The sequence below is a fragment of the Galeopterus variegatus genome, unplaced genomic scaffold (assembly GCF_000696425.1).
Source record: "Galeopterus variegatus unplaced genomic scaffold, G_variegatus-3.0.2 Scaffold3605, whole genome shotgun sequence".
NCBI lineage: Eukaryota > Metazoa > Chordata > Mammalia > Dermoptera > Cynocephalidae > Galeopterus > Galeopterus variegatus.
In genome coordinates, this window is record NW_007729716.1 from 124026 (window position 1) to 148657 (window position 24632).

General features: G+C 43.3%; 1 protein-coding gene across 1 annotated transcript in view; it reads left to right on the plus strand.

Annotated features, from left to right (window-relative positions):
• Window positions 1-1463: 1463 nt before the first annotated feature.
• RHPN2 (rhophilin, Rho GTPase binding protein 2) overlaps window positions 1464-24632 on the plus strand; it is a 39973-nt gene continuing 16804 nt past the window's right edge. The window contains exons 1-5 of the mRNA XM_008585523.1: window positions 1464-1564; window positions 12167-12295; window positions 14586-14661; window positions 22207-22284; window positions 22675-22799. Coding sequence (XP_008583745.1) covers window positions 1536-1564; window positions 12167-12295; window positions 14586-14661; window positions 22207-22284; window positions 22675-22799 — 437 coding nt within the window. The 5' untranslated portion in view covers window positions 1464-1535. The remainder of the gene's footprint in view (window positions 1565-12166; window positions 12296-14585; window positions 14662-22206; window positions 22285-22674; window positions 22800-24632) is intronic.

A 24632-nucleotide genomic window follows, 5' to 3' on the forward strand; every position in this document is an offset into this window, starting at 1 on the left:
TTTTGTCTTTTTTCGTGTCTGGCAACGGATCGCAACCCTCAGTGTCGCGCCCGTACCGGACCGGGACCGGCAACGGGATTGCAAACCTCGGTGCTGCACCCGCACCTCGCTCAGCCAGTGAGCGGGAACCGGTCTGTATGTGGGATCCGAACCCTCGGCGGGAGCGCCACCATGCTCCCAAGCGGCGCACTGTAGCAGTGCGCCACCGGGCCGGCCCTGAATTGTATATTTTAAATGGGTGAATTTTATGATGTGGAATTATATCTCCATAAAGCTGTTGTTTTCCCAAAAGAGACTTTCACCCAGTAACAGTGAGGGAGAGGAGTCACAGGGGTAAAGGTTGTGTACCTTTCTTTTCTGGAAGAAAATTGGGCTGGTACACAGGTAGCTTTAAAGAAGTTTAAACTTTAAATCTGTTCTAGAAATATGTCTTAAAGAAAAACTTGAAGTTTATAAAGATTCATGTTCAAAAACGTGCACCAAATTATTATATAAAAAAACAGATACTTGGAAACAATCTGTCTAGCTATAAGGAAATGATAAGTCCTAAAAAAAAAAAAAAAGGCAATATTATACAATCATTAAAATTACCTTTTTGAGGAACATTTCATAATAAAGGAAAATTCATTGATAGACTACTAAGTGAGAAAACATGATAAACTGTATGTGCCATTGTGTGGAAAAGGTTAACACAGCAGGCCTGAGGCTACTATCCTTAGGAAGGCCTGCTTGCAAGGTTGGCCCTTGCCTGGCATTTGGGAACTTGGCTCTTGGAGTTTCTCCACAGCTCTTTAACTGATAAGGTTGGTTCCTCGTACCCAGATTGATGGTGCAGACATGCAAACAATGGTTTATGGTGGGAGTCTGGAATTTTGGTACGTGCTAGGCAGAGGGTACCTTATTGATCAACCCCAATTAAAAACCCTGGGCATTGATTCTCTAATGGGCTAACTTGGACAGAGACATCGTATACATGTTGCTGTGTTTTTGTTGCTGGGAAGAATGCACTACTTGTGACCTGTTGAGGGAGGAAGAGAGTCTAAGGAAGCCTGCACATGGATTCCTCCAGACTGCCTGTGCCTTTCCCCTATGATCACCTTAGTCATGAATGTACAACTCTATGCTCAGACCTGGAACTCCTAGTGGGATCTCCAAACTTGGGGGTGGTATTGGGGACTCCCAACATACCGCCACTGATGTGGAAAGTAACATGCATATAAAGTAGATGGGAAGGAAAGAGACCAGTGCACGGTAGCTGTTTTGGAGTTGTGTTATTATGAGTAACTTTTCTTTATACTTTTCAATATTTTATACATTTTCTATATCGAAATTACTTTTGTTTTCAGAAAAGATTATTTTTTAAAGTTAAACATTTTCTGTTCCATTAAATATTGTCATCATTTTGAGAGTGACTGACCTCTGAAGGGGCATCTCTTATTTTCCCTTAGGGTTGTAACCCCCTGGCACAAACCGGCCGGAGCAGATTGCAGAATCAAAGGGCTGCTTTGAACCAGCAGATCCTGAAAGCCGTGCGGATGAGGACAGGAGCAGAAAACCTTCTGAAGTAGGTGTCTTCTGGCTTCGCTGCCTCAGCTGGGCACCCAGCCTCTCTTGAGGACTATCTGTCAGTTCCCTCAACTCCTAAGGCTGTCTCTTTCTTTCAGCTTTGGGTTTCCTACTCATTTCCAGCACCCAGAGGAAGCCCTTTCTTGCCTAGAGCTTGGTTATGTTTTTGGGGGTTTTTTTTTGTCATTTTTGAGACCGGCCGCACCGCGCTCAGGCAGTGAGCGCACCGGTCATCCCTATATAGGATCCAAACCCGTGGCGGGAGCGCTGCTGTGCTCCCAGCGCCACACTCTCCCGAGTGCGCCACAGGCTCGGCCCAGAGCTTGGTTATGTTAAAGATAAGTATTTTACCCAGTCTTTTCGTGTGTTTGGGGACTTGCGGGGTGGGGTAGACAGTGGGGCATCTGGCCTCAGTTCAGTCAGCCATGTCGATCAGAAGTCTAATTGCCGTCTTGGTGTTTGTTTTCCCTTCTCTCTGTGGGACTTGTCTGTTTTCTCCACTCCCTAACAGTATGCCTGGTATAGAAATGTTTGGTAGTATGAAGGAAGGAAGGCAGAAAGGAAGGAATGGGGCATTTCTGTTGCCAGTGGCTGCCTTTCTAATGAGAGGGGCCCACTGTAGCCAGGGGCTCTTGGTGGTGCTCAGTATTATGCTGTGGTGGTAAAGTAGTGACTTTTCAAGCATGGAACTCAGTGAAGCCTTGCCTGTGTCTAGGCAGCTATAAACCCTCCCCACACCCTTTCATGTGCCAGCTTCCTTTTGCTGACAAAGAGGACAACGTTTCTTCTTCCTTAAGAGATCTAGGAGTGACTCCTGTCAGACCCATGCCGCCTCTTGCACTGAGTATTGAGGTGGGCCCCAGCCTGCTGCACAGGCAAGTGAGACAGATGCTTCCTGGAGGCAGAAAGAGATACAGAGTGCTTGCAGGGACCTGGAACCCAAAAACCTGTCAGGGAAGGGGCTCAGTCTGCCTGCTTGGAACTGTGATTCCCTTGGAGCTTCCTGGAGAGGGGATTCCAGGGGTGGGCGTGCCAATATGTCTGCAAGGATATTGATAATGAATATTTCCAGTGGGTCATCTTCACTGTTGGAGGCCTTGGGGAGCCCAGAGCTTCTCAGGCGGTTGTTGGGAAAAACAAATATGCCAACTGCATGTTTGTAAAAGAGCCACAAGACTCTGGGGCCTTCAGTCTCTGGTGGTCACAGACATGCAGAAACAGCGTGATCAGCTCCTCCAAATGGGCCACTCCCCTGAGCACTCAGTCAAGCAGGAAGAGAGTTTCTGACAATGATCTTGGGGTAAATTAATTTCTGAATTGGTCTGTATTTGCTCCTTAGGAAAGATCTCTGAGATATTAGGTGGAGAAAAGAAAGGTGCAGGACGGCATGCCCTGCGTGTGTGTGTGTGTGTGTGTGTGTGTGTGTGTGTGGTTTAAAGGACTTACTCGTATGCTTTGGTATATGCATAGAAGGACGGAGAAAGAAGGTGTTAATGGAGTTGGCTCTTGGGAGCAAGACCAGGAATGGGGGGTAGAGGTGACTCTTACTTTTCATTCTACTCCCTTCAGTGTTTGAATGCTCTTTTACCAACTGCATGAATTACTTTTATTCATTTTTATTGTGAAATACTGCAGAGGTCCGGAAGAATAATATAAGCGATTCCCTGAACCTGCCACCTAATCAGGAATGACAATGCTGTACCTGTAGTAGTTTTGTTACTCATGGAATAGCAGAGGACATGAGGTCCTAGACAGGAAAGTGTCTGGGAACCCCTCCTCCACCTCCTTTTGTAACTGGGTGCAAGGCAGGTGGTTGTTGGAGCAGACTGGGAAAATATTCTAACATCTTGGCTTTTAAAATATCTGACTGTCCCTGTCCCAAGACAAGTCTGAACCTGGGAATTGTCAGCTGTCCACAGCACAGAGGACCTTGTGCAGCCTATGAAACTTGGGAGAGGCGCCCTGATTTGGGGACTCCTGCTGTTTGCTGGGCTGTGGTGCTGGGAAGACTGCGTTGTATTTTGTGGCCTTGGTTCTGGTGGACAGACAGACCAGCTCTGTGGCTGAGGGGGCAGCCCTGATGGTGTGGCCTCCCCAGGCATGGGCTGCAGGTGATTTGCCTGTTCATGGATTTGTTGAGCACCCCATAAGTGCAGCAGTGTTTGAAGTGCGGGGGACAAGGCTACCCGCAGTTCAGACGAAGCCCAATTTCATGATGCTTCCTAATCTCTTTTTGTAGGGGGGATTTTAGTACACCAGTAAACAAATCAGATCAGATCAGGGAGTGATGTTTTCTAGGGCGTGATGAACGGGAAATGTGATAGGGGTTGACCCAGGGTGGCACAGCCGTAGGGACAAAGGGTGGTCAGGGAGGCCTCTGACCAGGGGACTTGAGTTTCTCAGTGGGAACTAGGGCAGTTTTGTCTGTCTTGTTCTGTTAATGACACCAGCAAACAGCCTCTCTGAGGCCCAAGCCTGGCTCAAGCTCATTGTCAAGTTGGCAGTCGTGAGCTGGCAGGGTTGGGGGTGGGGTGGGGTTGTTAATCATTCTCGCAGTGACCTAAAAGTTCAATGTGCCACTCTCTGGAGAATGTTGTCAGAGGAAACCCTAAAGGTATTTATTAATCTGACTCAACCGGCACCAATGGTTTCCCAAAAACTAATAGGGCATTTTGCCAAGTCCTGCTCTGGCAGCAGTATCCCTGGGCAACAGATTACATGGCTGTTTCTGTGGGCAAGGGGTAGTTTCACGAACAAATTGGGCCCTACTACCCTGTCTGTCTTCTAGTTCCCAGATATTCTGCTGCAACCCCCAGATGAAGGTAGAGAAGTTGGAACAGGGGCAGGGGGGCCATATGGGAAAATGTCCCCAGAAATGCAGGAATGGAATGAGGGTCCCAACCTTACCTGCACTGGAAAGGGGGCATCACAGCTGGGCAAGCACTGTGAGGAGCCAGGTTTTGTGCCCCTTCAAGGTCTTTTCTATCTCTGATCCATATCAGCCAAGAGTCCATGAGCTTCCTGGAGTTTGATTAGGAAGATATCAGATATTTTAAATGTGCTTTTTCAGGCTAAGCAGGGACAATATTCTCTCTCTTCTCCTAACTCCCTTCCCTTGAGAAAAGCTGGGGTAGAAATGTGATGATGTTTCTCTGAAACTGAGATGGCCTTTGTGAAATTTAAAGTTTAGTCACATAGTTCAGTTTTAACTAACTAGTTCTTTGAACAAGGCAGGTCATTTACCCTCTCTGGGCTTCAGGTTCCCCTCTTACACTGGTAGCTGTTGGACCAGATGAGGAGTGGCTTACGGGAATCAGGTGGGCATGGAGATGAATGAATGGGGCTGGGGTCAGTGCTGTGAGGTGATAGGGAGTGGCAGGGACTGTGGTGAAGTGCAGAGCATGTGTCCTTTCTGTTGTCCCTTGGAGGGCAGGGCCAGGGTTGCCACATCTTCTAATTTCTTTTTTTTCCGGAGAAACTGGAGAGATTTGGTTTTGTTTTTGTTTCTGTTTTTAAATCTTGTGATTGTTGAATTTTAAAATATTGGTAACTGGTTAAAGGAGGAAAAAGTAACACCCTGAAAGCCAAGTGAACAATTCCCAACAGTCTTCGGTCCAGTTTGTGACGTCTAGACTGGAGGGTCATGAAATTCTAGGACAGGAGTGGCCACAGCTGTAATGAGAATGACTGGAGATTAATGACTGTTCACACTGCCAGTTCTGAAGGGACTGGTACGTGTTTGTGGAGTGCGGTGTACAAGCCCTGCATAGCTTTTGGGGCTGGCACCAACTCTGAGGCCTGCCTTCCCATACCGAGTGATGGGCTGGGAGCAGATGTCCTACCGGTGCGGCTGATCTGTTGCTTTATCAGATGACCACACAAGGGCCTGGGATAGTCCTTGTGCCAGCCTCCTGAATTCCTGGCAGAGCAGGATTTGGGAGTAGGTGGACTAAGGTTCAGCTGCTCCAGTAAGGTCTGAAGCTGGTGCAAGTCACCGGGTCAGTGTGGTTCTTGTTCCTGGAGAGACAATTTTATTAAAAGACTTGAGAGAAAAAAATTACACTAAAACAAATGTAGACACATGGGTCAGTATGCAAAATTTACATACTTCTTTAAGACAAAACATGGGGAAGTTAAAGAAATTTTGGACTTGAGGCAAAGAAGTCGTTGTCACACAGGGTCTTTGTGTGGTGGAGAAGTTCACAGAGGCTCCACGTTAGGGGAAAGAATGAGTGGATGTGGTCAGTAGTCACAGGAAATAGTTGAATGTGGCCTTCCTTCCTGTGTTCACACTTGGTGGCTGGATCCCTCAGAAAGAGTAAGTGGGACACCTTTTCATTCTTTTTTTTTTTTTTTTTGTCTTTTGTCTTTTTCCGTGTCCGGCAACGGATCGCAACCCTCAGTGTTGCCCCCGTACCGGACCGGGGACCGGCAACGGGATTGCAACCCTGGGTGTTGCTCCCGTGCCTCACTCAGCCAGTGAGCGGGAACCGGTCTGTATGTGGGATCCGAACCCTCGGGCGGGAGCGCCGCCGCGCTTCCCAAGCGGCGCACTATCCAGTGCCCGCGCCTCGCTCAGCCAGTGAGCGGGAACCAGTCTGTATGTGGGATCCGAACCCTCGGGCGGGAGCGCCGCCGCGCTTCCCAAGCGGCGCACTTATCCAGTGTGCCACCGGGCTGGCCCGATTCTTGATTCTTACATTATGTGTGTGCTTTTCATGAAAAACCCCAGGGAGCAGGCCTTCCCTTGGTGGTCCAGGCCAGAGGGAGGCCATAGAGAATCAGGGCGGGGAGACTCTGGGCACGAAAGGGCTGAAACACCCTCTGCTTCATTCTGGCTGGCCTTAAGCAACAGCCTCTAGTTATACCATCTGTTAGTAGACCCCAGGGGCCTCAAAGTATGCGCGCACCCAAGCAAAAGCTGAAAAAAGGCCCATAGAAGCCATTTGTTTTCATCCAGAAAGACAGCCTGGGTACAGTGCACCAGTATTGATGAGACGAAGGCTCTGGCCCACTAATTAATCCCTAATTTGGGCCATTTGTTCTATTTTTGTCCATTGACCCCAGCTTGGGCTGAGAGAGCTGGGCACAGCCACCAACCATCATCTTGAATGGGTGCACCTTAGAAACACAGCTCAGACTCTAGGGTTGATTTCTAAATCATCTCTGTACCCAAATGTCAGCATTGTGGAAACCAATCCTTACACCCTGCCTGGCTGCCAGCATTTCTAAGTGACCCACACAAAGAGGTCCACATCCAAAGAGCCTTTCACTGATTTGCTGCAAATCTTACATTGCAAATTGTTGCCACGCCAGGAGGGAAGAGACATGGCAAGTTAATTTATAAAGGTGGAAAAGTCAAGAGTTGGCATTATTTTGAGTGCTCCAGGTATTTAGGTTGGGGGTCTCAGGGTCTCAATTGTTATATTCAAGTTGGACCCATTCTGCTGCTGAGAACTGATCAGTTCCCCCACTGCCTAGAAGTAGTCTTCACTCTGCCGTATTTTTTTCCCCATGAACTGAAATTTGTTGAGCCTCTGTCATGTGGAAAGGACTATAGCAGGTTCCAGGAGAAATACAAAGAAATAGAAGGCTTGTCCTCCAGGAGTATAATTGTTTTTCTTATCTCATTCCAAAATGGATTTGTGGCACTGTAACACACTCATACAACATATAGGATGAAAGCAGGAGTGAATGAGGGAGGAAGAAAAATAAAAGATTTAGCTGGAAGTAATGCTAGTACATGCCACAAAGTCCTACATACTTTGTTAGAGGTGAGCCACAGTTTGTCTCTGAGCTTCCTGGCAGGCAATAGGAAGAAAGGAATGTGATCTGGAACACATTTTATTTTTTATTTATTTATTTTTTCTTCCTTCACATTTATTGAATACCTATTAAGTGCATAGTACAATGCTAAGATCAGGAGATAGAGGGCTTTTTTTTTTTTTTTTTTTTTTTTTTTTTTGGAACACATTTTATACATATTAGCCAAAAAAATCCCATTGCTAAGAAGAAGTGAACCTATTCCCAATACTGAGGGTTGAGAGAATTTTCTTCCCTGGATCCTTGTGGATATTATTGGCTACTGAAACAGTCATTTTCTCAATAACATCTCTGTAGCAAAGATTTTACAAGCTGTAGATCGTGACATGGTATGTAATGAAATCAATTCAGTGGGTTGATGTAATATGATAAAAAGTAAATATTTGGTCTTTGTCCCCCTGCGTTCTTGACACAGAGCTCCTAAAACCCTTGGAATTTCCTGGGTGATAAGGCTATCTGTATGTTTAGATGACTGACTCCTGATGGGAAGCTTCAGGATGGGAACCCATCCTTAGGAAGACCAAGCCGTGATTAGACTATTGGAACTTTCAGGTCCCCCCCCATCCTCCCTACCCTATGGAGAGAGGAGAGGAGCTGGAGATTGAGTTCAATCACCATTGGCCAGTGATTTAATCAATCATGCCTACCTAATGAAATATCCATAAAAACCCCTGAATGATGGGGTTCAGGGAGCTTCCAGGCTGGTGAACACACTGAGGTGCTGGGAGGGTTGCCCACTTACAGAGGGTGTGGAAGCTCCGCACCTTTCCCCACATACCTTGCCCTGTGTGTCTCTTCGTTTGGCTGCTCCTGAATTATGCACTTTGTAATAAACCGAGAAAGGTAAGTAAAGTGTTTTCCTGAGTTCTGTGAGTCATTCTAGCAAATTATCAAACGTTTGGAGGAAGTGGTAGGAAGCCCCGATTTATAGCTGGTCAGTCAGAAGTATGGGCATCCCCCCTCCCCTGGGACTTGCAGCTGGGGCCTGAAGTGGGGGCAGTCTCATGGGACTGAACTCTTAACCTGTAGAGTCTGTGCTAACTGTGGGAATGGGTGTCTGAATTTAATTGAATTGTTGGACACCATTTGTTGTCAGATAATCAGAATTGGAGAGTTGCAAACAGTTTTTTTAAAAAGAATTTAAAATATAGTAGAATATGTTGGAGTGTGTCACATCTATGGCTTTTGTGAGACTTTTGTTTCAGGGTGTGCATGTGTGCTTGTGCACACATGCATTACATTGTGATATAAAATGTATTTCTTACTGGTGATCGTGGCCAAAAAAACCAAATCTCCAAACGAGTGATATTCACCAAGCTGAGCTTCCAATATGTCATTGTCTGGCTGGGGGAGCCCAGGTGCACGTGTCAAAACTCCCTGGGCAGCAGAAGGATGTGCATCATCATGTATGTGGCAAGTGGGGAGAGAGCCCCCAGTGGAGAGAGGTTTAGCACTTTGCTCTCTGGAGGAAAGGTGGACAGGTGGTGAGCGAAGCAAGCAGGTGACAGGTGGCTGCATTTTCTTTAGCTGAGGAGGAAGCAGTGGTCGTGTATTCCATCTCTCTGGCTGGCTGGAGCTCTTGGCTGATGAACCTCAGGTTTCCTCATCCGTGAAATGGGACTCAGCACAGTCCCAGCTCAGTACCTGCGTGGTGTTCTTGTTACTGTTATTTTTGTGGTTGATTCCTAATCTGTAAAATGAGGGAGATCTGTAAGGATCTGTAAGGCCTTTAAGTGGGTGTCAAAACCTGGGCTTGAAAACTTGGGTAAAGTTTGCTCCTGTATATTGCTGAATACTATTCTGTTCTGTGAATACACCGTAAGGAAATACCACGTTTTACCAGTTAAGGGACATTTGGATTTTTTTCTACTTTTTGGTTACTATGGACATTCATATACATGTCTTTGTGTGCACATGTGTTCATCTCTCTCGTGTAGGTTCCTAGGAGCGGAATTGCTAGGTTGTATGGTAAATTTATGTTTAACTTTTTTAGAAACTGCTAAACTGTTTTCCAAAGTGGCTCTACTATTTATATTCCAGTTTTTCCACATTCTCACTAACATTCGTTTTTATCTGTCTTTTTTATTATAGCCAATCTAGTGGGTGTGTATTGGTATCTCATTATGGTTTTGTGTTTCTCTAATGACTTAATGTTATTAAGCATCTTGTGCTTTTAGCCATTTGTATATCTTCTTTGATAAAATGTCTATTCAGATATTTTGCCCATTTAAAAAAATTGAGTTGTTTGTATTTTTATTATTTTATTAACAGAACTCTATGTATTCTGGATATAAACCCTCCATCAGATACACAGTTTGCAAATATTTTCTCCCAGTCTGTGGCTTGTCTTTTCATCTTTTTAATGGTGTCTTTTGAAGTACAGAAGTTTTTAATTTGACTATGTCCAATTGATCGATTTCTTTTATGGATTGTGCATTTGGTATATAGCTAAGAATATTTTGCCCGACTCAAGGTTGTAAAGATTTTCTCCTATATTTTCTTCTAGAAGATTTAGAGGTATAGCTCTTATATTGCAGTCTGTGACCCATTTTGACCTAATGTTTGTGTATGGTATGAGATTTAGATGGAGGTTAATTTTTTTGCCTCTTTTGCAGAAGAGAGTTTACAAAGCAGGCCTGAAGATGGCTATGCTTAGAAAGGCCTGCTTACAAGATTGGCCCTTGGCTGGTGTGTGGAAACTTAGATTTTAGAAGAGTTACTATCATTCCCAGACTGATAAAAGTGGCTCATTGTGCCTCACCTGTTTGTACAAATGATGTGGTTTATGTTGAACCACCTGCTTTCCTTCTGGAATTATGGAATTACGGAACATGCTATGCGAGGCTTACATTATCGGGCCCCAGTAAAAACCCTGGTCACTGAGTCTCTAATGAGCTTCCCTGGTAGGAGGACATTAAGCACATTCTGAGTGAATCCACTGGAAGAGGTCTCTTAGAAGCCTGTGCCTGGTTTCCTCCAAACTTCACCCCATGTGCCTTTCCCTTTGCCAATTTTTCTTTGAGTTTTTCTATAACAAATCATATCCATGAGTCCTGCGAGTCCTCCTAGTGAATTGCTGAACGTGGGGGTGGTCTTGGGGACCTGAAAACTATCTTTCCCCCCTTGAACTGTCTTATACTTTTGTCAAAATCAATTGACCATAAGTGTAAAATTTTACTTCTGGACTCTGTTTTGTTCCATTGCCTATCCTTATGCCAGCACCACACTAGCTTGATTACTGTGGCTTTATTGTAACTTTTAAGATCAAATAGCATAAGTTCTCCAACTTTGTTCTTCTTTTTCAAAATTATTTTGGCTATTCTAAGTCCTTTGCATTTCCATGTAAATTTTAGGATCAGATTGTCAATTTCTACTAAAAAGCTCACTAGACTTTTGATTGGGATTGCATTGAATTGATAGATCAATTGGGGAGATTTCACACCTTGACAATAGTGAGTCTTCCTAACCAGAAACATGGAATGTCTTTCCATTTAATATCTCAGCAATGTTTTGTAGTTTTCAGTGTACAAGTCTTGTGCTTCCTTTGTTAAATTTATTCGAGTATTTTATTCTTTTTGATGCTATTGTAAATGGAATGGTTTTCTTAATTTCATTTCAAGATTGTTTATTGCTAGTGTATAGAAATATAGTTGATTTTTGCACATTGAATTGTATTCTGTTATCTTGCTAAATTGATTTGTTCTAATATTTGCTTTGTGGATGTCGTGGGATTTTCTACATATAAGATATTGTCATCTGTGAATAAAGACAGTTTTACTTATTCCTTTCTAATCTGGATGCCTTTAATTTCTTTATTTGCCTCATAGCTACTGGCTTGAGCCTCCATTAGAATGTTGATTGGAAACAGCAAAGCAGACATTTTGGGGGCTGGCTGATTAGTTCATTTGACTAGAGTGTGGCACTGATAATACCAAGGTGTCAAGAGTTCAGATCCCCATACTGGCCAGCCACCAAAAAAATAAATAAATAAAAGTTTTTAAAAGCACACGTTTTTGCTTTGTTCCTGATCAAAGGGGAAAGCAGTCAGTCTCTCACCGTTAGTGTGATGTTAGCTGTGGTTTTTTATAGATGCTCTTTATCAGGTTTTGTAAGTTCTCTTTTTTTTCCTAGTTTGCTGAGAATTTTTTATCATGAATCTGTTGGATTTTGTCACTTGCTTTTTTCTGGATCTATTGAGATGACCGTGTGTTTTTTGCCCTTTATTCTATAATATAATTTGTTACATTAATTGATTTTCAAACGTTAAACCAACCTTGCATTCCTGGGATCAATCTCACTTGTCATGTGTATAATCCTTTTTCTATGTTGCTAGGTTCAAGTAGCTGATATTTTGTGGAGGATTTTTGCAAACATATTCATGAAGGATATTGAACTGTTGTTTTGTTTTCTTGTGATGTCTTTCTCTGGTTTTGGATCAGGGTAATATTAGCCTCATAGACCGAGTTGGAAAGCCTTACTGTCTCTATTTTCTCATCCATTTCTTTTAAAGGGGATAATTTATGGCTTTTTGTGGAATGACTAGAAGCAGTTTTCTTTTCTCTTCTTCAGGCTGGTTCTTTGCAAGGATCTCTTAGGAGTCATGTCAGGCAGCTCAGTGTTGTTGGCTATGTCACTAGGTCCATTTTATCTGATCACATCTGGCACTTATCTGCAAGCAGCGCCCAGAGCTTCCCTGCAGAGATTGGGGGTTGAGTCTGCTCACCCAGCAGCTGGGATGCGAGGCTGAGGGTGCTTCTCTCCCTCTCTCTTTGAACAGAGCAGCCACGAACCACAAGGTGCGGGAGCAAGTGCGCTTGGAGCTCAGCTTCGTCAACTCAGACCTGCAGATGCTCAAGGAAGAGCTGGAGGGGCTCAACATCTCAGTGGGAGTCTATCAGAGCACAGAGTAAGTGGGGGTAATGCTTCTTCCAGTCACTTGCTGAACCTGAGAACATGCCTGCATCAGGAGTAATATACAGTTAGGCCAGGTGGGAGTTGTGGACCGAGGGCGTAGTGGCCTGCAATTTGGGAAGTGAGAAAACAGTCAGGTTTGGGGTTGAGCACATTGCTACAGTTAAAGGGATGAACCCATGGAGTTTGTTGGGAAATTCTGAAGTGGTTGACAAAAAGATACTTGTCCTGGGATCCCTTGGGACATGGTTTTATGGGAGAGTTGCATGTCTGGATCCAGGTGGGGAGGTGGCATCTCTCACATGGGCTGGGGTGGTAGCTCTGCTGTAAAGATGCCCTGGAAGCACTTCTGTGGGTAGCTTTGAGAGCTGACCCACTAGATGGGGCCCGAGTTGCCCTGCCTTCCTCCCTGTCAGCCTCTTACCAACCACAGAGCCTTACTCGGGGTCATTCTGTTGATGGAATGCGAAAAGTGTAATTCACCTTAACTAGAATCTTTTACATCAGAGATTATGGGACCCATGTGGGTTCCCTAAGAAGATGGTACAACTGAGACACTTCAGAAATGTTCCCTGTTAAATGTTTGAGAAATGAATGTTCTGATTCAGAAGCATCCCTTAGGGGAGTATTTGTGGGAGGTGGAATATTGAGGTGTGGCCTTCAGAAAGTCTCCTGCCCCAGGGTGAGCTACCTCAGAAAAAAATGCCTGTCTTTAAGAAGAAATAACTTTGAGAAGCTCCAAAGAAGGGTTACATACTTTTCATGTGAGGAAATGAGACTTCTCAAAGAGTAGGTGAGCCCCAGGGAAACTCAGAAAATAGTTCCCTAGATTAACAAAAGAAGACACTTGGGAACTTTGAGTTACCTTTGGAATGTGCATTTCCTGATCCGTAATCTTAAGGCACCTGGGCATTTCTTGGAGCCAGAGGGAAGGCATTACTGCTGATGCCTCCACTGGTTCTCCTGTGCCTGGCTGGCTTTCCTGTGGGCTCCCCGCACAGTTCGGAACACCTAGTCAGAGCAACAGCAAATGGAAGATTCTCCCAGCCTATGCTCATATGGTAAATTCCAGAGTTTTGCCCAAAAGTTCCAAGTTCCTTGACAAGGTGAGGCAGGGCCAAACTGTAGTAACACATGTGAGCTTTTTCATACACACATTTGCCATACTGAAGAGCAGGGATGTCTATCGCAGGGGCTTCCCACAGAGACAGGCAGTGAAGGCCGCTTGAGTGGTCACTGTGGCTCTAGAGTGGTGACAGTCAATCTCATGTTCCACTGGGAAGGGGAGAGAGATGTGCAGATTCACACTGACACCTTGCATGAGAAGAGGAAGGCTCTGAGGCCTGGCCTTCCCTTGTCTCCTTCCACCAGCGTCCAGCCCTCCCCACGGGCTTCAGGGAAGCCATGCACCTGGGGTGGGTCATGCCTGCTTTGAGCACCACAGAGGCAGTTTCAGCTTACAGCTGCATTGTCCACTCATCCTGCCTGGTGTCCCTGGCCTTTTTTCCAGGCTGAGCTGAGCCGAGCAGCCCAAGGAGGTCTCCTGTTACAGGTCCGGAGCTAAACCCCTGTTTGCAAAACAAAGCCTGAGCCCTGTTTTCTCCCTGCTGGCCCTGCCCCTAAGAATGCAAGCTCAGGGAGCACTCCCAGGGTGACCTGTGGTCAGTAGGGGGAGAGGAGGTGGAGGGGAAGCAGTGGCCAAGGTCTGACCCTGGGGCTGGGAGTTAAGTACACGTAGGTATCAGATGAGGCCCCTGCTCTTAAGGCATTCCCTGTGCAGGTGATGGGAAACGTAGACTGACTGCCCTAAAGGAGGAAGCCCCTAAGAGCCCAGGGTTGTGAGTGTGGGGGAGTGTTGGAGGACTGCCAGAGAGGTGAGACCCTCTGCAGTGAGGAGTGAGGAGCAGGATGGAGATGGGGATTGGGGGTTGACAAGGAGGCCTGGTGTGGCAGGCTGGTGTACCTAGGTAGGGGAGAAGTGAGCATACCAGGCACAGACCCTGGTGCAGGATAGGATTTCAGCACAGTTGCTGGAAGAAGGGTTGAGTTTGGAGGGATAAGTCAGGGTCGAGATGGTGGTCCAGAAGCTTATTAGAGGCAGTTTTAGAACCAAGGGATGGGAATAACCAGAGTTATTTTTATGGGAAATGAGCCTGTCAGCCAGGTGTGTGCTAGATTGGCATGAGGAGAGGATGGGGACCTGTGCTGGGCTTCTGGGGGCAAGGCCATGGGGTGCATAGTGGCTGATTTGGGGGTGTTCATATACCTTGTTCTTTTCTTTATAGGGAGGCATTTACGATTCCCCTGATTCCTCTTGGCCTGAAGGAAACCAAAGATGTTGACTTTTCAGTCGTCCTCAAGGTAAATCTCAAAGCAATGGGCATGGGACTTAATGTTCAAAATGGAAATACAGAAATTGTGTATCCCTTAGGCTCAATGGGCCGAGTATCAGTTGATGTCTGCAGGGTGACCCTGAGCCCCTTCTTAGCCAGCTACACAAAGAATTTGTGCATTCATTGCTCCCATATTCTTGCTCTTATCTCTGGTGACTTCTGAAGCTCCTTCTGGGTGCCTGGAGAAGGCAGGTCAAAATTCAGGCTGGCCCTGCCCAGGAGGCCAAATCAAAAGGTCTGTGCTTTGGAATTTAAAAATTATATCCCATTTTAGCATTTTTTATCTTAAATTGTGTGACCAATTTAGGCCATGTTTTTGGAAGAATAGCCAAAGTTTCTCCCCTCAAAACTTCGTTATGAAAGTTTCCAAATTTACTGAAAAATTGTAAGAATTTTATAGTGAACCCCTGTGTACTTACTACCTAGGTTCTACCATTAACATTTTGCTATGGTTGTCTTCTGACATACCCGTCCATGTATGCATCTCTGTGTCTGTCCACCAATCCGTCTTATTATTATTACTTTTTAAAATTTATCAATATACAATGTAGTTGATTTTTGTGTCCCTTTACCAGTTCCTCCTTTCTCCCCCTCCCTCTCCCCCCATCAACATCATATCTGTTCACTTATCTTAACAAGTTCAAGGGATCTGTCTTATTTTGTGATGCATTTCAGAGTAAACCGAAGATGTTACTGCCCTTAAATACTTGAATAACTAGAGTTTGGGGTTTTTTTTTCCCCTGTCTAATTCCTGGGTATCTATCTGGGCTCCTCTCTTGTTCAGCAGATACTATAGGTCCACCTGTGCCTGGTACTGTGCAGGGTGCTGAAGATGCTACAAGCCCTGCTTTCGGGGCCTGTGGGTCAGTGGGGGTTTCAGGTGGGAAATGAGAGAGATGCATGTCAGAACCACCCAGGAGAAGCCATGCCCCTAGGCTGGGCCAGGAGACCATCCTGTTCCTGGAATATCCTCCTCTTCCTCCTCTCCCTAGCTCCATCAGTTTAAGTTTTAATGAATCACCTCCAACTTCCATTTAAGAGGAGAAAGAGGGGATGAGGTGGAAGGAGGTACCTGTCTCTGAGCATTCCAGCACAGACATAGGTTATAGGAATTAATCCCAGCCAGCATCATGAACAATGTTTCAGAAAATTCTTTTCCTTTCATAGTAATTCTGTTAGTTGAGTTATCTTGGACTACTTTTAGTTTAGAAAAGAAAAAAAATTATCTTACAGCATTTTGGCCACTACAAAATTTATCCTTTTAAAAGCAATTGGTTAATACTTTGAAAGCTTCTGCATTTGACCTCTGTTCTCAGAGACCGTGAGTTGCTTGACATAAGTGAGCCCTTTTACCCAGGATCTTTCTGACTGCTACCTTGTTAAAATCCGGGTCCTGGTCCCTGTGAGTTTGGGGTTTACTTTGGAGTTGGAGAAGGGAAGTTGGTAGTGTTTCAGGACTCAGGTTTACCAGAAAGGTGATTTTCTGGGTAGAAAACAATTCAAGAACAGCGGCTTTATGCCACATTTTCAAAGGCTGTCTGAACTTTCAGATGTGAGTTTTGAGTCTGTGGGACTGTGGAAATGTCTTCAGTTGCTTTTGTAGAATAGTTTCTTTAAGATTTAGTTTGCCTGTTACTCAGTGCTAGAGCTACAAGAATGCAGGCATTTTAAAGAGAGACTCTCTTGGAGAAACTTAGGAATTTCATGGGCATCTGTAAGGATCCAAATAGGTCACGTGCTGAATTCCACATTAAAGCAAGTGAAAAAAAATCACATGTTGTGGGCATGGCTCACTGCTATTCAACTGAGGCTTCCAACCATGTCATTTTAGCCTAAAAGGGACTCTACAAATGTCAGTCATACAAAAATGAGAACGTTTGGGAGACTTTCTGTTTTCTTCCTTCCACATTTACACTTCAGAGAAACACAAACAGGTACTGCAGAAGTAGTTCAGCAGACTTAGGGCAATTCAACTTCAAATCTGACCTGTGTGTCCATGTGATGTTGTGTGGTCAGTAAAGCTTTGTGATGTGATTTTGTTCTATTTTAAAGAAATTGGCTTTAAAATGGCTCAGTTAGAAAGTACAATCAACATAAATTCCCTTTCCAGTGAATTCAAGTTGTTTTCATGAGCTTTATATATTTGTTTTTCCGATTCAGAATATTATTGCAGAACATTCAGAAAATACCAACACATGGAAACACCCCTCCCCACTGAGCTGTGTAACTTTCTCAATACTGAATCTTTGGACAGCCTGGCCTCTTCCTCTAATCAGAGGTTTGCCTCCTGAGGGTGTTGTGAGGGTTGGATGAGATTTGTCTGTTAAGGGCTTAGCATGATGTCCACCTGTAGTAGGCGCCAAACAAGTCAGCTATTGTTTTCATTCTGTACTCAGCTTCCAAATGCTTGCTGTTGTCTGCAGTGCTCCATTTAGCATCTTAGCACACTTTGCCAAATAGTCCCTTTGGGTAAGTTTCTAGATGTGGATTTGGAAGGTCAGAGATACATATTACATAATTACCCACCAGAAGTGGTCCTGCCTTATACAAGGGTACTTCAAAAAGTTCATGGAAAAGGGCCGGCCTGTGGCTCACTCGGTAGAGTGCGGTGCTGATAACACCAAGGCCACGGGTTCGGATCCCATATAGGGATGGCCGGTTCGCTCACTGGCTGAGCGTGGTGCTGACAACACCAAGTCGAGGGTTAAGATCACCTTACCGGTCATCTTTAAAAAAAAAAAAAGTTCATGGAAAGATTTGTATTATCTTTCAATTCTATTTTTCTGTGAATGTTTTGAAGTACCCTTGTATTCCTACCATCTGTGTGTGACTGCTTATCTTCCTGAACCTTTGCTTGTACTCTGTATCATTAATCATTTTGATTTTTAAAAAATATCTTTTTGATTTCTGTGAAATTGGACAAAAATGATATAATGATATTACAGTTTGCATTTCTTTGATCACTGTTGGGGTTGAATATATAATCATGCATTTATTTGCACCTTACAGTTCTCCCTTTTTTGGGTGTGTGGCTGGCCGCCAGTACAGGGATTGAACCCTAGACCTCGGTATTATTAGCACCGTGCTCTAACCAAATGAGCTGACTGTAAGCCCCATTTCTCCTTTATGAAATGCTTGTTTCTGTCCTCTGTCCACTTTTTCATAGTGTTGCTCTCCTTATTTCTTTTTTTAATCTTATTTCTTATGAGTTCTCTTACATATGAAGAATATTACTTCTATAACCCTTAGTTATATACATTATAAGTATTTCTCCTAGTATGTTTTCTCCTTTAACTTTTATTACATAAGCAATAACCAGATAAAAAAGTATAACATATATTCTTTTGCCATGTACATTTTTATGTTGTTAAACTTATCTGTTCTTCCCTTTGCAATTCTGCTTTAGAAAGACCAAATAGTGCATAATCTCACTTACATGTGGAATCTAAAAATTCATAGAAATAGAGAATGGTGGTTACCGGGAGCTGGGAGTAGGAGGTGGAGGTATGGGGAGATGCTGGTCAAAGTATACACAGTTTCAGTTAGACAGGATAAGTAGGTTAGGGAGATGTGTTGTACAGCATGGTGACTATATTTAATAATAATGTATTGTATACCTGAAAATTGCTAAGAGTAGATCTTAAATGTTCTCATAACAAAAAATAAGTCTGTGAAGCGATAGATATGTTAATTAGCTTGATTTAACCCATTTCACAATATATACATATATCAAAACATTGTGCTTTATTTACGCTAAATATATACAATTTTTATCTGTCAAATATACTTTAATAAAAAAGAAAAGTAAGAAAGAAAGACATGATCTTTCTTGAGCAAATATTTTGCTATGGTTTCTTTAAGCGCTCTGTTTAAAATTTTTTTTTTTTTTTTTGTCTTTTGTCTTTTTTCCGTGTCCGGCAACGGATCGCAAGAATGTGTTTGGAGGTAAAAAGTGAAGTGTAGTGCTATAACTTTTTATTTTCACCAAACGGATAGTCAGTTTCCCCTGAACTGTGTATTAAGAACCATCCCTCCTGTTCCTTCCTCTGTCCTACTCCATGTCAGGGGAGGCATCTACAGGCTCTTGCTCTGTGGCTTCCTACTGGCTATGGCCGAGGGGGAGGCGCCAGAGGGGGGTGTGGGGAGGTGTCTACAGGCTCCTGCTCTATGGCTTCCTATTAGCTATAGCCAAGTGGGGGAGCACCAGCAAGGGATCAAAGAGAGGAGAAGGGTCATTTATTTCCTCACTCCCTCTGCTGCCATTTGCATTCTTGTAGAGAAGGGCCCAGTGGCTTTTGGGTGCACACCTCAGGTAGCCACCTCTCTGGGTTTCCATAATTGCTTTTCCCCCTTGACCCTCCAGCTCTGACGTTTTGATGGCTCTTGGGAGTAACACCCCATTCCTGTGATTTCCTTTAACCTTGCCCACACCACTGTAATAGTCCCTTTAAACTCCCATCAGTCATGTGGTGTGTGTGTGTGTGTGTGTGTGTGTGTGTGTGTGTGTGTGTGTGTGTGTGTGTGTGTGTGTGTGTGCGCGTGCGCGCGCGCACGCGCGTGCCAGCTCTGCCCTGCCTAGACCTGATGGGTGTGCCATCCTTTCCCCTCTTCTATGGTATGCTGGCTTTTGTTATCTACCTGATTCTCCAATCTACTTAGGGCTGTTTCTGATCCATATCTAGTTCCATTGTCTGGTCATTTCTTGCTGTTTAATCCTTGTGCATTTTAACACCAGTTAGAAAAAACATCTTTCTTACTATGCTTTTCCAAACTTTTTTGCCTTTTTTTTCATGTTTCTGCTTCCATATTTTGTCAAGTTCTCCCAAAAATAGTACTCTTGAGTTTTGATTGAAATTTCATTGTATTCATAGATTCATTTGGGCAAAATTGTATCTTTAGCACATTTTCGTCTGTGAACATAATATTTCCAGAGGTTGAGGTCAACAAAAAGCAAGTTTTATGGGGGCAAGGATCATGTCTGTCTTGTTCAAAAATGATGTAATGAATAAATGAAAGGAAGAATGAAAAAATTTATGTCCTTCAGTAAAGTTTAATAGTTGTCTATTTAATTTAATTAATTTTATCCATAGAAATATTGTACTTCTGTTGCTATTGTGAAAGCTATTATTTCCCTGTTATGTATTTCTAACTGATTACTGCTTGTATGAGAAAGGAAGACTATTGACTTTTTTTTTTTACTATTGACTTTTATATGTTAACTTTTTGGCTACTTCAAGTAGTTACTATAAGTAATATCAGTGATAGTAGAAATCCTTGTTTTGTCCCTGATGTATACAGTGGGTTTCAGCAATATAGTTTTTATCATATTAAGTTGTTTAATCTGTCCTAGTTTTCTAAGTTTCAAAAGTCAGTAATACGTTTAGAATTTTATCAAAATCCTCTTTGATATTTATAAGGTGAACATCAGGTTTCTCTTTTAACTTCTTATTATTAGTGTAATTTCTCTCCTTTTTTTTTTTTTATCTTTAGCAACTGGCCAGAAAGGGAATCCAAACCCTTGACCTTGGTGTTATAACACCATGCTCCAACCAACTAAGCTAACAGGACAGCCTTAATTTCTCTCCTTTTAAGAAAATTTTAGGAATTGGCAGGACATGCTGCAATGGAAAGGATACATTTATCCTTGAGCGTCTGTCTCCTGAGCGGTGGCACCTTAACACTGTTCTCAGGGATGTCAGTGGGGGAACCTCACATGAACCTTGTCCTTCAGGTCATCCTCACTTTAATTAATGTCACTGGTCACACAATAAAATTTGGAAACCATTTCAAATTTTACAAATGGCCATTATGTTAGTAGAGGAGCTGATTCCAAATATCACTTTAAATCATGAGGAAGATCTGTGACAGCCTCATACAACAAAAGGAAAAGTTGTATTAAACATGAACAAATTAAAAAAACAGAAGAAACCTTCTGCATATCCTTGGACTCAGTAAGACATCTTCTAGTGATTTATTCTGAGGAATTCATCAGAGGTGTGCACAAGGATGATCGTCACAGTGTTTAATTGTAAAACCTTGGAAACTACTTAAGTGTCATGACAAGTGGGAGTTAAGTAAAATCTTGCTAGTACATAGTAGGTGCTCAGTTTATTTGTTGAATAAATGAATTGTACATTTGTTACATTGGAAGATTATATAACCATTAAAAGTCATGTCTCAGAATATTTTATGACATGAAAAAAGTCTTTTTAAAAAAAGGGCACAGCAGAGTTCTGTTTAGTACCAACCAATTTTTGAAAGACAAGGGTATGTGTTTGGGTGTGAGTGTGTGTCTGCAGTGAACACACAAGAAGCAGGAGGAGCTTTAATGTAGAAAGTGTGTAAAGAGAATGCCCACGGACACTTGGGAAAACATAATTGGTCAATCTGTCTCATCAACTTTCTTGCAGCCAGGGAGAGCTGGCACCTTTGGAGGATGTTCTACAGGAACCATTCTCGATGTCTCCTACACTGCTCTTATTTTTTTTCCTATAATACTTGCCATCTTCTAATATACTATTTAATTTACTTATTTGTTACGCCTATTACTATTGTCTGTCTTCTCTTTTGGGAATATAAGCTTCATGGAAGAAGGATCTTCTTTGTCTGTTTTGTTCACTGATGTAGCCCCAGCACTTTTAACAGTGCCTGGCTCATACATAGCAAATGCCACGAACATTTGTTGAATGACTGAATGAACTCACAGAGCAGTTATCAGACACTGGTTTGTGGACCCAGTTAGGGATTAAGGTGTTTCATTCATGGGAGTGCCCAAACCTGTTCTTACAAAGTTTCCCATCATAGACCTTGAGGATAGCATCGTCATTATAGTCCCCAGACACAGATTTCCTTTGCCAGGAAGACCCCATGCTCAGGTTCTGAGAGCAGCGTAAAGGTGCAGGTCTGAGCCCCAGAGAATCTGTGACGTTTGCCAGAACTTTTTAATGTATAGGTCACTCAGTGGTGGTACAAAGACATTTTTATTTTTTTTTTATTTTATTTTTTTGTGGGAGAAGCTAATGCATTCGATTTTGAACACAGACAAGAGGTCCAATGCACAAGGGGAAGTGTGAGTTACTGTTTATCAGACGTCTTCAGTGCTGGTGTACACCATACATAAAATAACCATAGAAACAAAACAAATAACTTCATTTGATCTCCAGAACAAATCTATGGGATATGTACTGCTTGTGTTTTACAGACCACCTCTCTGCCCCTACAGTTTAATTCCTTTTTTATAGCATATATTCTGGTACAAAGACATTTTTAAATAAAAAATAACTTCAACTTTCCTTTTTACTAAAGCAACAAACACAAAACTTAAAAATCTACATAAAATCAAGAAAATAAATCCTCCCACTCAGAAAAATCACTGCAGTGTAAACTCTCTCACCACTTTTTCTGTATTCTACATGTTCTTTTTTTTAAAGGGGGGGAATTTGACTTATTAGTGTTTTACATATTTGTAGTTGTCGATGACATCTTACAGGATCTTATGTCGTTTTTCTTAAAGGATTTTATCCTGGAACATTACAGTGAAGATAGCTATCTATATGAAGATGAAATAGCAGATCTTATGGATCTGAGACAAGTAAGTTTTTATGCAGCAGAGAGGGGAAGTTGGCTGCTAGTGCTTGTTGAGTCTCCGGAATACCCCGCTGCTGCATGTTTGTAGTCTTATAGAACTGAGGACAGTTGGAGGGAATGGGGTCGGGGGTGGGGCTGTCAGCATTAACCATCCACTTGCCACAGGAAAAAAACATGGAAGAGGAAAGACCCTACCCACTGGCAGGTCTGGGGCTAGATTCCAAGATTCCTGACTTCATTGCAGGCCCTTTCCACCCCTCCTAGAGTTCATGATACCAGCAGCAGGGCCCCACATGCCACGGAGACAGTGAGAGACTCCTGTTCGTGTGTGCAGGGATGGGCTAGCTGCTGTACCCTCAAATGCTCACCTGCTCTCTGCTGCTTTTCCTTTCAGGCTTGTCGCACGCCCAGCCGAGATGAGGCCGGGGTTGAACTGCTGATGACTTACTTCATCCACCTGGGTTTTGTTGAGAGTAGATTCTTCCCACCCACCCGACAGATGGGACTCTTGTTTACCTGGTAGGTGCCTGAGGTTGTACTTTCCCACGTCAGCTAGCTTTGGAGCTTTAGCACCACAGGTGCGCTCCTGTAGTACCACTGCTATGCCCCTTCCATCTGCAGCCCCTCTTTCCTGACTGTTACATTTATACACAAGAGTCTGGAGAGATCTGGATAAATTGGTATCTGTTAATGAAGGGGATTTGACGGGCAGAAGGCTCCAACAGATCATGGCTTCTTGCTTCTCAGAACAAGTGAGCCAAGGAAAAGAGGCATTTTTTTGAGCTCATTGTATTGGGGAAACACTGGGGCTCTGAGGTGGAACTAACAAGAAGCAAGATTTTTGTCCCAGGAGGGTGCGTGCGTGCGTGCGTGTGTGTGTGTGTGTGTGAGAGAGAGAGAGAGAGAGAGAATTGGGCTTTGTCCAGTGACAAAGGTGGCAAACAGAAATAGATCCTATTCTAAAAACCGAAGCAAATCACTTGATCCTGCAGAATTGGTCCTTTTTTTGTTTTTGTTTTTGTTTTTGTTTTTTTCCTCTCCTTTTTTGGCTGCTGGTCAATATGGGGATCTGAAACCTTAACCTTGGTGTTACCAGCACCACGCTCTAACCAAATAACTAACCAGCCAGCCCAGAACTGATATTTTCAAAGATTAGTATAGTTTAAATACTTTGGAGATGCTTTGCCTCCAAAGCACACAGGAGAGTGGATGAAAAGAGAGTAAATCCTAATAGCTAAGAGGCATATTCAGAATTAGATTTTACCACAGCGATGGACAGCGACTGATGCCTTCCTTTTGGAGAAAGAAAGGTGGTTTCTCCCTAGTCTTGAGTTAGGAAGAAGCTCCCTCCCTACCTCCTGGTTGATGTGTGGAAAATCCTAAGTCTTTCAGACTTCAGGAAGAATTACCAGGGTTAGTAATTGCTATATTTCATCTGGGAGAAGCCATATACATACATATGTGTGTACATATGTGTGTGTGTGTGTTAATAGACTTTATTGTTTAGAGCAGTTTTAGGTTCAGAGCAAAACTGAGCAACAAGTACAGAGTTCCCACATACTTCCCGTCCCCATATGTGCTCAACCTCCCCCACTACCGACACCCGCCACCAGGGTGGTACGTTTGTTGCAATCGATGAACCTGCGTTGACACAACATTATCACCCAGAGTCCACAGTTTGCATTAGAGTTCACTCTTGGTGGTGTACGTTCTGTGGGTTTTCACAAATATATAATGACATGTAGTGTCACATAGTCCACCATTGTAGTATTATACAGAGTAGTGTCACTGTCCGAAAAATCCTCTGTGCTTTGCCTGTTCATTTGTTCCTCCCTGCTAACTCCTGGCTACCACAGTTTTGCCTTTCCCAGAACTCCACATAGTTGGGATCATAATATATAGCATTCTCTCTCTCTCTCTCTTTTTTTTTTTTTTTGTGGCTGGCCAGAATGGGGATCCAAACCCTTGACCTTGGTGTTATAACACCACACTCTAACCAACTGAGCTAATGGGCCAGCCCCTATATAGCATTTTCAGATTAGCTTCTTTCACTTAGTAATATACAATTTAAGTTCCCTCCATGTCTTTTCATGGCATGCTAGCTCATTTCTTTTTTTTAGTGCTGAATAATATTCCATTCCCTAGATATACCATTGTTTGTTTATCCATTCACCTATTGAAGGACATCTGGATTGAGAAGCCTTATTTTTGTGTGTTGCTGTGGAGGTCTTTATTCAGTATGATCAGGCCTGTCCTCTTGCTTGGAAACAAAAGCCTCATTGCATGTTCATCTTTGAATTTTATTAAAGAAATGATTTGTCCATTTTCACCCAAAAGTGGCACTCACTAGCC